The sequence below is a fragment of the Apis laboriosa genome, unplaced genomic scaffold (assembly GCF_014066325.1).
Source record: "Apis laboriosa isolate Shangri-la unplaced genomic scaffold, ASM1406632v1 scaffold202_cov151, whole genome shotgun sequence".
In the NCBI taxonomy this organism is placed as follows: Eukaryota; Metazoa; Arthropoda; class Insecta; order Hymenoptera; family Apidae; genus Apis; species Apis laboriosa.
The window spans coordinates 802,032-815,767 of record NW_025222291.1 but is presented as its reverse complement, the minus strand read 5'-3'; the positions used below and the strand labels follow the sequence as shown (position 1 = coordinate 815,767).

The window sequence follows — 13,736 nt, the reverse complement described above, 5'->3', positions numbered from 1 at the left end:
CTATATAATGATTTGTTTTATAGTCTAATTTAGAATTTTATTTGCACTTTCGTTATTTAATTTTTCAATCACTATAATATTTCTATTGATTTTTTCGCTTTGGAAGACTTCGATTTATTTTGTTCCATTTTAGAACAATACTTTTTTGTTGTTTTTGAAGTTTTTCTTATATTTTGTTTGTTAGACAAAAGTAATGAGGATGATTTCGTAGTTTCTGAGATAATATTAGACGGTTCTCCAATTTCCGGTTTTCCTTTATTTATTTTTATAGAAACAATTTTTAATCTTTTTGCTCCGTGCTTAACAATAGTTGTTTCTTCAGAAGATAAAGCCATTTTTGAATATTTATTTATTGTTGTTAATTTTTTATTCTCATGTTGAATATCTCTTATTTCCGAGGAATCGTTGATACATCCAAAACAAGAAGTTTTCAAACGATTTTCTGAATTTTTTAAAAATGATTTCATAACATTTTTTGGTCCAATTACAGAGATTTTCGAAGTGCTTTCGATATTATTGACGCATTGATTTTTTAGCGGTGTACGAGTTACAGTTTGTCTAGTCTTTCTATTATTTTTTATTTTTTTTACTGCAGTATAAAGAGATGTGGTGCGACGAATAATACATGATTTTTTTATGAAATTAGTTTCACTTTTCATTGAGTTCTTTAACCCAACAGAAGAATTAATTATTTGAGATTCAATTTCTTTCAAATTATAAGAATCTGAAGGCATAACATTATTATCATCCTGTGAATAAAAGTATAAATAAAAAAATAAATGTAATACAATGAATATTATATAACACATAATTTGTGAGAGAGAGAGATTGACTTTTTCTTACTTTTCTTACAATTTTTCGTCCTTGTATTTGTGATTAAATTAAAGAAGAAAAGGTAGATAAACAATATTTCTTGTTCAATAATGAATTCAATGATATTTAATTTATTCATTCAATAGTTTCATTTAATTTATAGTTGCAAACCTAATTTATATAGCAGTTTTTGAATGAAATATTTAATATATTAAAAACATATAAATTATATAACAATTAATATAATAATAGGACTAAGGATTATCAGGAGAAAAATAAAAATAAAGTAAATAAATTATCACTAAAAATATTGTAAATTTATTAAAACAATAGGACATGTATGTATTCATATATGTGTATATAAAAGTATAATAGGATGTAAAATAGGATACATTATAGAACTTGTATACATACATAAATTTATACATACTCTCTTTGATCAGTAATAGCATTTACATTCAAATAATAGAAAGCATGACAATAAATATTATAAAAGTTATTTCATGATTCTTAAATAAAATAATTATATAATATTTATGACATATATTAATATTAATTTTATATGATAATAAACGTATACTCTTTTTTTTTAATAAATACATGTACTTCATATTTTTTTCTTTAAATAGTAAAGAAGTACATAATATATAAAACAGCCAAATTTTATCATTTTAAATCATATGAACTACAAATGAAAAATTTTAGAAACATATAAAATATTATTCATTTGATCAATTTTAAAATAAACAAACATTTCAATACTAAATTCTGATTTATTAAAATTTATATTATATATTAAAATTTTGCATTTTGTTAAAAGATTTTATCAGTCAGAAATTTATGTTTGAATTATCTAAAACAGCTATGTTTTGCTTTTTTTTATTAAAGAAATAGATATCATTAATGCTTTAATTGCTTTTTTTTTACTAAAGAAATAGATATCATTAATTACTGTGTGTATTTTTTATTACTACTTGCATCCATGATAAAATTCTTAAGTGCATATAATATCATTGTAAATGCACTTATCTATTGTCACCAGAAACATAGTGCATCAAAAATAGTCTAAAGAAAATAAAAAAAGAATGTATTTTTTTGTCAAAATATAAGTCAATCAACATCGATTTTATTCTATATTAATTGGTTGTAATATAAAACAATAAACAATTATACAATCTTATAAAATTTATATATATATATATATATATATATATATATATATATTGTATATATACACTAAATATTGTATTATAAAAACATATTATTAAGCAGTAAAAAACGATGTATATACAAAATATAACATATTTGTTAATATATTAAACGCAATAATTAAATTGCAAAAAATTGCACTTTGTACACACATTAGTAATTATGATTAAAATATGTAATAAATCTATAAAAACGAGTAGACAAACATTTTTTCATGAACTTTTATATAAAAATATAGCAAATATTATTGTCATGCATACATATGTATTAGATTGGAAGACCCATTAGTTTAATATAATAAAAATTTTACAAGATTTGTATTAGTCGCATATTTAAAATGTATTAAGTACCTAATATGTTATTATAACAATTTATTATATATATCATAATATTATATTATCATAATATTATAAAATAAGAATAGATTTTTCTTCTAGAATAAAAAATCTGTAATGTTATACTATTAAATTAAAATATACAATTTATATGTATACAAAATCTCTCTCCCACATCTTTAACCAGTAACAAAATGCAGTTTATTTAGGCACTAATGTGTCTTGATATTAATATGAAAACATCAAATAAATAATTATTATCAATTAAGAGAGTACACACTGTCTTATGTTAACAGCTGAAAATTCATTCTCGTTATTTACATCAAAATTTACCTTCTGTAGAGATTTGCTATTTGGTGATGAAAGATTGTTCACATATGCTAATTTTAAATAAGATTTTACACCTCTTAAAGAGCGATATTGGCTATTTGGCAGTCGACTATTAGGATTACTATTTGTTAGGTCAAGAATCGAAGGACCTAATGCTGCTCCAACCTAATCAAAATACTAATAATTATATGATATCTATATATTTAAGAAAAATTTTTAAATAAAAAATAAAAAAAATATTTTACCGCTTCGAAAACTGTTGGTGTATACTTTGGTGGAACAAATATATGAGTCATAGCTCTATTCACACCATCACGAACTCTTGCAGGTATTGTATTTACTAGACGTCCAGAATTGTAGTTACATTCAAGCGTATAACTACGTATAAGTCCAGTAAGTTTATATACAGCTACTCGACCTGATCCTTCCCTTGACATACCATCTCTTTTATCTCTACAAAAATAAAAATTTTATACGAAATATAAGAACTTTTAATGTATTGTTCGTTTTATTTTGATTTTAATAATAATAATAATAATAATAATAATAATAATAATAATAATAATAATAATAATAACAACAATAATAATGATAATAATAATGATAATAAAAAAAACGTACATAATATACATATTTTTTTCTGTAAAATTGCATGAAGTAAAATGGAAATTTGGATTGTTAATGGACATTAATTTTGGCAAAAGCATACATGTTATTGTATCTTCTGCATTATCAAAGTAATTGCCATACATAAAAACACCTTTTTTTGAAGCATGACCATGAAGATCAATGTATAGATATAATCCAGAATCTTCTTTAGGTAACTGTCCTATGCCAACAGCTGTATATGTTTTTTTATCAGATTTAAATTCTACAGAACTATTACTTTCTTCTGTTTTATTACATAGACCTTCTCCACCACCTTTACATAATGTGTATAAATAAATAAAAGAATTTTATTAATTGCTTATTTAATAATTCAATTTAAATATCGTACCTTGAGATATGTTATTCAAATTTTTTGGTAATGTACATTCCTGAAAAATTTTCGGTTCATCTTTACGTTTTTCATCTAAAGTCATAAGTGTTACCTATTAAATAGTAAATTAATATTTATTTCATTTATATGTTATAAATCAATACATCTCAATATTTTATATATATTTATGTATTGGATATATTTATATTTAAAAAAATATTAATATTTCAAATAAATTATTAAAAAATAATATTTTTTTATTACCTGCTGAAGTAATCTTGTTGTTGTATCACGTACTATATTTGCAATTGTGGAAGAAGAATCAATGATGGTTAAAGTATTTTCACCATTTCCTAAATATATACTTGACATTTCATCTTCTTTTGGCAGTTGATATGTATGATGATAATACCTTAATAAAAATTATTCTTATCAATCTTATCTTGATTATAATATTGGAACATTAAAATCATTTTACTTATTTACTTTATCAAATTTCTTGCAGCATATATTGTTGGATGATCCTTTAAAGAAGGATTGAGATAAACTCTATTAAGATTTATTCCTCTAGTATCCATTCGATAATGACCTCTTGCTACACCATCAGGATTGAGCATTGGTATTAATTTGAACACATAAAGGCGACGAAGATTAATTGCAATGTGATCCTCGCGATTTATAAGAAAATTAAGAAAACCATTAAAAACAAAACTAGATGGTGTTTCTCCTGGATGAACTCTTGCGCTAATGAAAATTACCTAAGAATTTTAATGAAAATTCATATATATGATATATATATATATATATATATATATATATAATAAAAATATATATCATGTATATATATATATATATGATATATATATATATATAATTTTGTATAAATTTCATATAATTTATATACTTTTTTATCATAAAATTTAAAAGGTCTTTCTTCATTTCTTTCAGGAAACATATTATTCAGTCTATCTTCTCTCTCTGTTGATATGTTATGAAATGAACTTATTGTTATTAGATCCATTCTTCGTCCCTCCAAAGATTTTATTGCACATTCTCTATGATAATAAATATCATCAGCAGATGTTAAATTTCTCTTTGATATTTTTACTTCAATTCTCCTTAAATAATTTTGTAAATCAGTGTAAGAGAAAGGATAAGTAAATGCAAAATATGTTATGGCTTTTGAATTTTCAGGAGCATTATAAAGAAATGATAATGTAAAATCATTTCCTTTTTGATCCAACTGAAATATTGTAAATTTATATAGATTTTTAAAAATATAAAATATTATCATATTTAAAATAAAGTTTACAGTGTAAGTAGGTTTATCACGAATCCGTTCCCAATGCAGATGACCAGGTACAATTTTAAAAACTGGACACATTCCTTGACTGAACATTTTAACTTGTTTATTTAAATTAATTATATTGAATTTGATATAAACATTTGGAGTGTTTGTTTTAACACCAAAATAAAACCATGTTCTATTATTATTTTGAAATTGTGTTCCATGACAATCATGTTTTGTCCATAAATTAAATTCATAATCTATTGTATCTTCTGAATTCAAGCTTTTGCATGATTTATTTTCTGTTTCACATCCATCTAAAAACAATTAAATATGAAATTATCAATCATATATTAATCCATTAATATATATTAATTATAATAATAAATAATAATAATAAATATTAATGCATAATAAAAAAAATATATAAGTCATAATACATAAAAATAGGAAATTACCCTTTTCAAACGTTTCTGGTAATTTTACTAGTTCAACTTTCGCTAAATTAGCCGAATCAAAATTATTATAAAATGAAAAACCTCCACATATGATAGAATCGCTCGGATTTGCCATAATGTGTCAAAAGGTTATACGATTGTCTGTAAAATAATTGTATGAAATATTTTATATATTTATAAAGAACATTATACTTTCAATGATGTAAAAATTTATAATTATATTCTCACTTTTTCTGATATTAAAAGTAATTTTTTTCATTCGTAGTGTTACTTTCATATTAAAAAGGTCATGTTTGACAGTTATCTTGAAATCGTTATGATTTCTAGTTAATCCACGCTTTATATATATTATAAATTAATTACTACACTTTAGAATCAAAATTAGCTTCTTTTTATATTTATTTTTGTTTATACGATATGCAATATGTTACATTCACCCAATATTTCCACCAATACCATTGTTGTACCTAATGCAAACATGTTTACGACTTCATAGTTTCCCATGTATTAGATTGACTATTAATTATGACAGAATAATGAATGTCACGAATTTTCAATTGTTTTAAACTTTTCCTGACGTATTTAATACAATGTTAATAAAATTTATATTCGTATTTGTTAATCACATGCAAAATTAATATGAGAATTCATATCTTTTTAAAATATTATTTTAATGTGAAAAATTTAAACTTATTATTTTATTATATGTTACATAATTTTATTTGTTTCATTTTTCTTATTATATATACCTGAGAGTCAAAAGAAAATTGCCAAAAGTGTTTAGAATATTAAAGAACAAATATCACAAAAAATTTATTTAATGATTTAATTCCAAAAGAACTAATTATATTTTAATATAACAAAATAATATTTGACACAAAATTATTCGTCAAATCAATCATCGAATATAGAGGCGAGTTTTCTATTAACAATTACAGCATAATTTGGCACAATATTCCAATTACGTATGCAACTAGACTCATTAAATTATAAGGCGCGAATAGAAATATCCAATCAAATGCGATTATTGAAAATTTTAGTGAGCAGATAATTGTGAACAACATTTTACATAAAATTATTGTATTTAATTGGTTTTTACATACCATTATATATATTTTAAGATCGATGGTATATTTAATAATAAAAATAAAAACTTTAAAAAGTTTAAAAGCATGATATCTAAATTATCGATAGGTAAATTTATTGACAGGTAGCGCACCCTACCTTTTGTAACAGTGTGAATAAGAACTAAGTCATCAAGATTCCATCCAAACATTTCATCCATTTTCATCCATTTCTATACACATTGATATTTTTCATCTTTCAAATTTATTTGTCATTTTTGTAATTGAATAAGGAAAATCAAAAAGAAAGCGATCCTAATAATTCGTTCATTTATGGATTGTGAGTGACATTTACGGCGTGTGTTTTGTGATATTGTTACAAATAGTTTTATCAATATATCTCATTATTAGTTCACGGTCTCCAATGTTTTTGCATTATTTGTATTTATATAGTATTTATTTATGTATTAACTAAAAAATCCATAATTTTCCATTGTATTCTTATCTTGTTAAAATCCTTTATTTATGATACGATACGTCAACGTGCAAATGATGTGCCCACTGTCAATGATTCGACGTGACAGAATTACATATACATATAAATCAACTATCTATAGATGTGATTGTATCCACACCCATATGAAATCTTATATCATAAGAGGTAACAGCACGCTGTAGTGCAGTTCAGACTGTGCTTCACAGTAATTCAGAACATTACGGAGATAGCTAGTTACATTCTGATTGCTTTCTACTTGTGTCCAATCTTATTAACTTACGTGGCGGGTATTCAACAATATATACAACATGTGCGGTGAGTAAATGATGATTATTTGATACTTGATAAACTTGAGTTTTTCGTTCTATCGTATTTTTTGTTAGAATGAACGATATTGATGGATTGCTTGATTGAAAAATTTTTATGACAAAAATATACTTTCATATAAATCAAATAAAAAGCATAATTGACAGATTATTTAGGTACAATATAATAGTTTGTTCTATATAAATATATCACCGGTGTGATTCTTCCGCCACGTTAGTCAAGTCAACATCTGGTATCTCGAATACTTGGTTTGATGATTTAAACATTGTTCACAAATAGAGAATGGATATTTAAAAGTCTGATTATTATATAAAATTGGATTTATTAATGTGTTAATATCAATCACATAATGAATCTAAGCATTTACAGGAAATATTTTAGATTTAGATTTTTATGTATCATATGTTTTAGATTTTTCATTACATAAAAAGAAGAGATGAATGCAGTATAATTTTGTTTTTTTAATTTTAATTTCTTACAAAAAGATTTTATCAGAATGAAAAATTTTGAAATTAATTCATAAAACTATATAATAAGAATTGATATAAATTAATAATTATTTATTTTATTAAATATAAAAATATATTTATATAAAAATTAAATCTATTACATAAATTGTGAAAATTATTTTAATAATTTTTTACACAATTTATCACAACCAATATTTGCATAATGTATTAATTTATTTAAATCGATTAAGATATAATTTCTGAAGTTTGCATTAATATTTACATTAATTTTTGCTTTCATAAGAGAAATGAGAGATTCGGAAGAACATAATTGAACAGAAATAAAATAAATAATTATATTTGAATATTTTAAAATTTAATGATTAAAAATAATCGTTATTATCAATAAAGTAAAAAAAATTCGGAATAAAAACAAATAGAATATTATAAAGTAAAATATAAACGTTTTATATCAATGAACAAATATATGAATTTTAATAATTCCTGATAAATATTTTGAAAATCTACGTTGCATTGGTATTCACTTCAATGAAAGAAATTAATAGTTCATATTTGTGGTAATCCCATCTTTCTCTCTTTGAAATTACAATATTTATTTATTTTCTTTTGGTAAATTTATTTTAAAGAAAACATGCAAAGACAAATGATTTACAGACAAAACGAAAATATAATATTAATTATAATATTAAGATATTAATATTAAATATCAATAATATTAAATACTAAAATATTGACACTTTTTGAAAGAAAATATGGATAAAAATGAAAAAAACTTGTTTTTTTTTTTATTATTTTGTGTATAATTTATTTTTTTCCCTTATTATAGAAAATTTATATTGAGAATATGTTATTGTAGATAGACAAAAAGACATAGGAAGAGATTACGAAAACTTTTTACCTCATTCTTCTACTATATGATGTTATTTTTTTCTTTTATCACTCAAATCATAGCGGAAGTCAATTTTTCAATATTTTTTATAAAAAAAAAGGAATTCGTTATGCACGTAATACTTTTCTTTAAAAATTATTAAACAATGTTCAGTCATAAATTAATTTAAAAAATAAAATATTAATTAAACAAAAACATAATTTTTTTAATCCGTATCGATTGAACAAAACGATTATTATATTTCGAATGAATATTATTTTTAAAATTAATATTCAGGACTGTTATATTCATTCAACTAAATTATTTAATTAATTATATCAACTAATTATTATAAATTATTATAAAAATATTATAAATTATACTATATTAACTATATCAACTAAATAATAATATTATATTAATAATAGTTTTCAATCATAATATCTCTGATATATAATCTATAGAATTTCGATTTTCTTTTAATATTCTTAATTTTTCATATTATTCAAATCGTGTTCTCATATAAAATAATCAATGAAAATTTATGTTCTTTTTATATTTATAGATTATTGTTTTATATATTTTAGAACTATTTTATTATTTAATTTAATTAAAGCCCGCTCGAATATCTTGAATAAAAACTATTTTTTAATTCTGTCTATAGCTAAGTGAACAAAGCTTGTTTAGCTTTAATTAAGTTTTATACTATTAACTGATATTGTGTTTCGCAAATTCAAATATATTTTCCAAATATACTTTTTCATTTTCATTTTTTTCTCGAATAATCGAATCGTGATTGTGACCAACAACCCAGATATTTATATTTTGATGCTTAATATTTAATAAATGTCAGAAAAATTTGTATATATTTTGCTTGTCAAAGTTTTGAAATTATAAAATTACCAAAGATGAAAGAAAAAACATTTTTCAGATAATAGTCATATTGCTATATTAAATATTTTCGAAAGATTTATAATTAAATATTTCGACGAATAGTAAAAGATGAGTTAATTTTTTTGAATCCTTATATTGAGATTATGTCGAAATAAGATTAAGAAATGAGAGAGCTGTAAAAGGAAGAAAGATTCTTCTCAATTATAGACTTATAAAATCGGTTGATTACCGATTGCCACATTTTATTAGTATATATAAATTTAATTATTGATATAGAATGTAGAAAATTTTATGATCAATCTTAATTAATTTATTAGAATTTTCTAGAATTTAATAATTCTTTTTTTCTTATAGAATTATTATATCTGCAAAAAATTATTAGAATTTAATTTCTAAATTATAAAATTCCATACAGATTCTAATATCATAAATTTTATGAAAAATAATTTTGATTCATTTATCCAAAACTTTCACAAAATTCTATATAAATTAGAAAATATAATAAGAAAATGAAAATGAAATAAATAAGTATTCATTTCATTTCGTTATTATATAGTTGGTTAAAAAATCCGCGTTTCAAAACTACATTCCATCAAATTACGGAAGCATATAGACTCGACATTATGTTCTCGCAGGTAACAGGGCTATAGTAGATGTATGTTGCAATGATACAACGTGACTCAATGAAATGTTTGCGTCCACAAACTTCTCAAAGTTCATCGAAAGTTTATTGGAACAAAGTAATAATCCACGTTTGCATGACGTCTTATATATCCTTTCGTGGTTTTGTCAACACTCATAATATCTTACAATAGAGTCGAATCGAATCTCAATATCGACGTGCTTGCCTCGAACTACGAGTGAAAGTTACGTGGTGGCAAATCTGATGCCGACGAGAGAGGGTGCAGCGTTTTACAGGATAGTTATACGTGACATTTAGACGATGGCCTCGTATGTATGGTATATGATACGCGTGTAGGTATACATTATACTAACTAAAAAAATTAGCGTTCAAATGCATATCAAATGAAAATAAACTTTATCAAAATTAACTTTGTTGTGATAATCATTGAAACAATAATAAAATTTTTATAGAATTATTTATATCTATTTTATCCATATTTATCTAATTTATCAGATATCTCAAAAATAATCAACAATTAATCATAATTTTTGAATCAAAATTTAGAAATGCAAACAATATAGCATATAAATGATTTAATAATATGATAATAATTAATAGTAATTTATTAATGTATTAAAATATCATCTTTTTATAAAAATAAACGATCATTATCATTTTTGATTATTTATATATAAAATAGTATGAGACAAACAATAATATACTTTGACTAAAAATTAAAATTTTAAGATTTTGATATGAGATATATAAAAATCAAATTGATTATTTTTATCAAGATATTATTACATTTTTATTATTTCTCAACAATTCTCTTTTGATCTTTTACGATTTGAAAGAAAAAATTTCTCTATTGATTATATCTAAATTTGTTCCTCAGCTTTGCAATAAGATTTGAATTACAGTAACTACTTTATTGCTTGTTTTAATCTGAATTACTTTTGACATAATTTGGATATGTATTCAAGATAACTGTAATAAATGTAATAAATTTGGTTAATCCAATCCATTCAAGGCCGTGATCTTATTATAAAACAATCCCCAGAAACTGGTACATTTTCAATTTTTAATTACCTTGGTTTTACTTAAATGTTACTTGAACTTCAAATATTTACTTTGTCGATTTAAATATTATTACAAATCGGTAGAAAGTAATTTCTTTCAGCAATACATATAATATATTGATGCATAGAATGCATTTCATTCGTTAATAATCTTTAAAACGATAAAATCGAAAATTAAAATTATATATTAATATACGTATCTTTTTAAATTGATTCATAATTTTTTAAAGATATTGTATACTTGCAAATAGTGATGTTTCTGCATATTTTTGAGTACATAGGACACCAGTTTACCTTTACCTTTTTCACAAAATTCAAACTCATAGCCTCGAGGAAAAACCTGATTTTTGTTTACGTCCATGGAATTCTAAGTGGAGAATTTATTCGATCCACGACGAAAATAACTCGTTCAATCGTGTAGGAATTCGTTTATGATTCATCTTTTTACTTTGGTTTTCCTTTCACCAATTTGTCACTTGTTTTTTTTTCGATTTGATTTGGTAAATATATATTCCAAACGACATTTCAAATCTTTCTTTAAGTGATTTTAACTTTTAGTTTAAAGACAAATTTCTTTTTATTCATCTATAAATTTTTATTCCATTAAGTTAGTACTTTCTATTTTGTTACTTATTATTTTTCTATAAACATCAAAATAACATAAAACTTTAATTCGTTAAAACTATAATTAATTATTATTTCAATAAACAACAAATAAAAAATAAAATTAATTATGAGATTTATTGTCGATTGAAAAATGCTATAAATAAATTTTTTCTAGTTGAAATAAAAAGCAATAAACGATACATAAAATCCATATCTATCTAGAATATTTGTTAACTTCCGTTATATTTATGAATATTTAGTAGTGTGTTTTAAGATTTGCAAATATATATATCTATTAAAGCTAGATTTATCCACATTTTTTCTCAAATGAAAAATTTGATATATTTAGGATATCCTCCATTACAAAATAAGATGAATAGAAAATGAAACAACTATGTTCTAATTGTGGTTGCAATCAAAGAACTTAGAAAAGAATTATATAAATTATATATATATATCATATATCAGAAGGATCATATATGATTCAAGGAAAGGAAGGAAATCAATTATATTAGATTTATTTCTGTATATACGTACCGTTAGCATTTCTCGTCGATTTCTTGGATTAATCGAATCATTTTGTGTCAGTAGAACGATTATATTGTAATTATATTCGTTCTATATTCCAGTTGTTCGACTTCATGAAGATCAAATGCATTATAATAAGTTTTCAGATTTATATAAACTGAATCTTTTCATATCAGTAGGTAAACAATCAAATTATTTTAAAGGAGGAAATCAATTCAATTTGATTGATAATTGGAAAATAATATTTGCAATACTGACTTTAATAAGATAAACGATTTCAAATTATTAATAAATTCAAAATATATTCAAAATGATTATCTATTTTTTAGTATTTTTTTTCTTTTAATAAACTAAAATTAATAATAAATTAAAATTAATAATAAATTATTGTTTAACAAAAAAATGTTATTTAATAATAAAAAATTTTTAATAAATCTTTTTTTTAAACTTTTTTTATTTTATTAAAATTATAAATTTTAATTATTAATGTCTCTTTATTCCAAATTATGGAATGTAAATGATTTAATCAAACTTTAATCAAATTTACAAAATAATATTTAGAGATAAAATGTTAAAACTATTGATATGCATAAATTCTATATAAATCTGCGAATATCTTAAAAAATGTAATTATTAGAAGATTATATATATAACAGTTTTAGTTTAGTTAATATTCATACAAAGTTTAAATAATTGAAAAACTAGCTATAATTGAATATTAACTGTATAAATTAGAATAAATTGACTTATTTCTGAGTTTACTTTTCCAATTAGTTCAACATATCGAAAACATGTCAATATCTATAAGAAAAAAAATCATGTTAATACCTGTATAATAGGAAATAAGTACTCGAATAAACTCGATTATTATCAATTTCTTATCTATGAAGTACATAATTTAAAAACTAGAATTCTACGATTATTCAATAATTCACTTATCTTGATTGTATTATGCCTGTATTGATAAAAAATAATAATAAAAATAAAAAATTAATCATATCATAAAATGATTCAATATCAATTTTGATGACGTTATGATTTAATAAATTTTAATGCACAAATTAAATAACAATTTAAATTATATATTATTAAAATTACATTATTATTAGCATATTGAGATTTTTTAATTATGTTAAAATAGTATTAATCTTCATTATCATATCGCAAAATTATTAGAAATATAAGACCTTTGAATATCTAAATATATAGTTGAAAAGATAGACAAATATATAAATATTTAGAAACATACGAATCTGAAAAGTCTCATTATATAATTCCATTCCAGAAATTCCAGAAAAAAGAAACAATATGTTATTGCCGTATTAACTATATTATCTTTTATAGATTTACTAATTCTTTGAATTGAA

General features: G+C 22.0%; 1 protein-coding gene across 3 annotated transcripts; it reads right to left on the bottom strand.

Annotated features, from left to right (window-relative positions):
* Positions 1-62: 62 nt before the first annotated feature.
* On the bottom strand, positions 63-6,349 carry LOC122712470 (cytosolic carboxypeptidase-like protein 5). Of its 3 annotated transcripts, none has more exons than XM_043932170.1 (12): positions 6,162-6,349; positions 5,641-5,879; positions 5,413-5,553; positions 4,979-5,271; positions 4,571-4,909; positions 4,153-4,424; positions 3,931-4,078; positions 3,685-3,778; positions 3,309-3,609; positions 2,933-3,140; positions 2,691-2,852; positions 63-749 (listed from the first exon to the last, which is right to left on the bottom strand). In XM_043932170.1, exons 3-12 carry the CDS (start codon positions 5,525-5,527, stop codon positions 72-74), a joined length of 2,610 nt encoding a protein of 869 aa, XP_043788105.1. In that variant the 5' UTR covers positions 5,528-5,553; positions 5,641-5,879; positions 6,162-6,349; the 3' UTR covers positions 63-71. The 3 variants fall into 3 exon arrangements, with proteins under 3 accessions (XP_043788105.1, XP_043788107.1, XP_043788106.1); XM_043932172.1 differs by having other exon boundaries at positions 3,438-3,609; XM_043932171.1 differs by lacking the exon at positions 5,641-5,879.
* Positions 6,350-13,736: the final 7,387 nt, after the last annotated feature.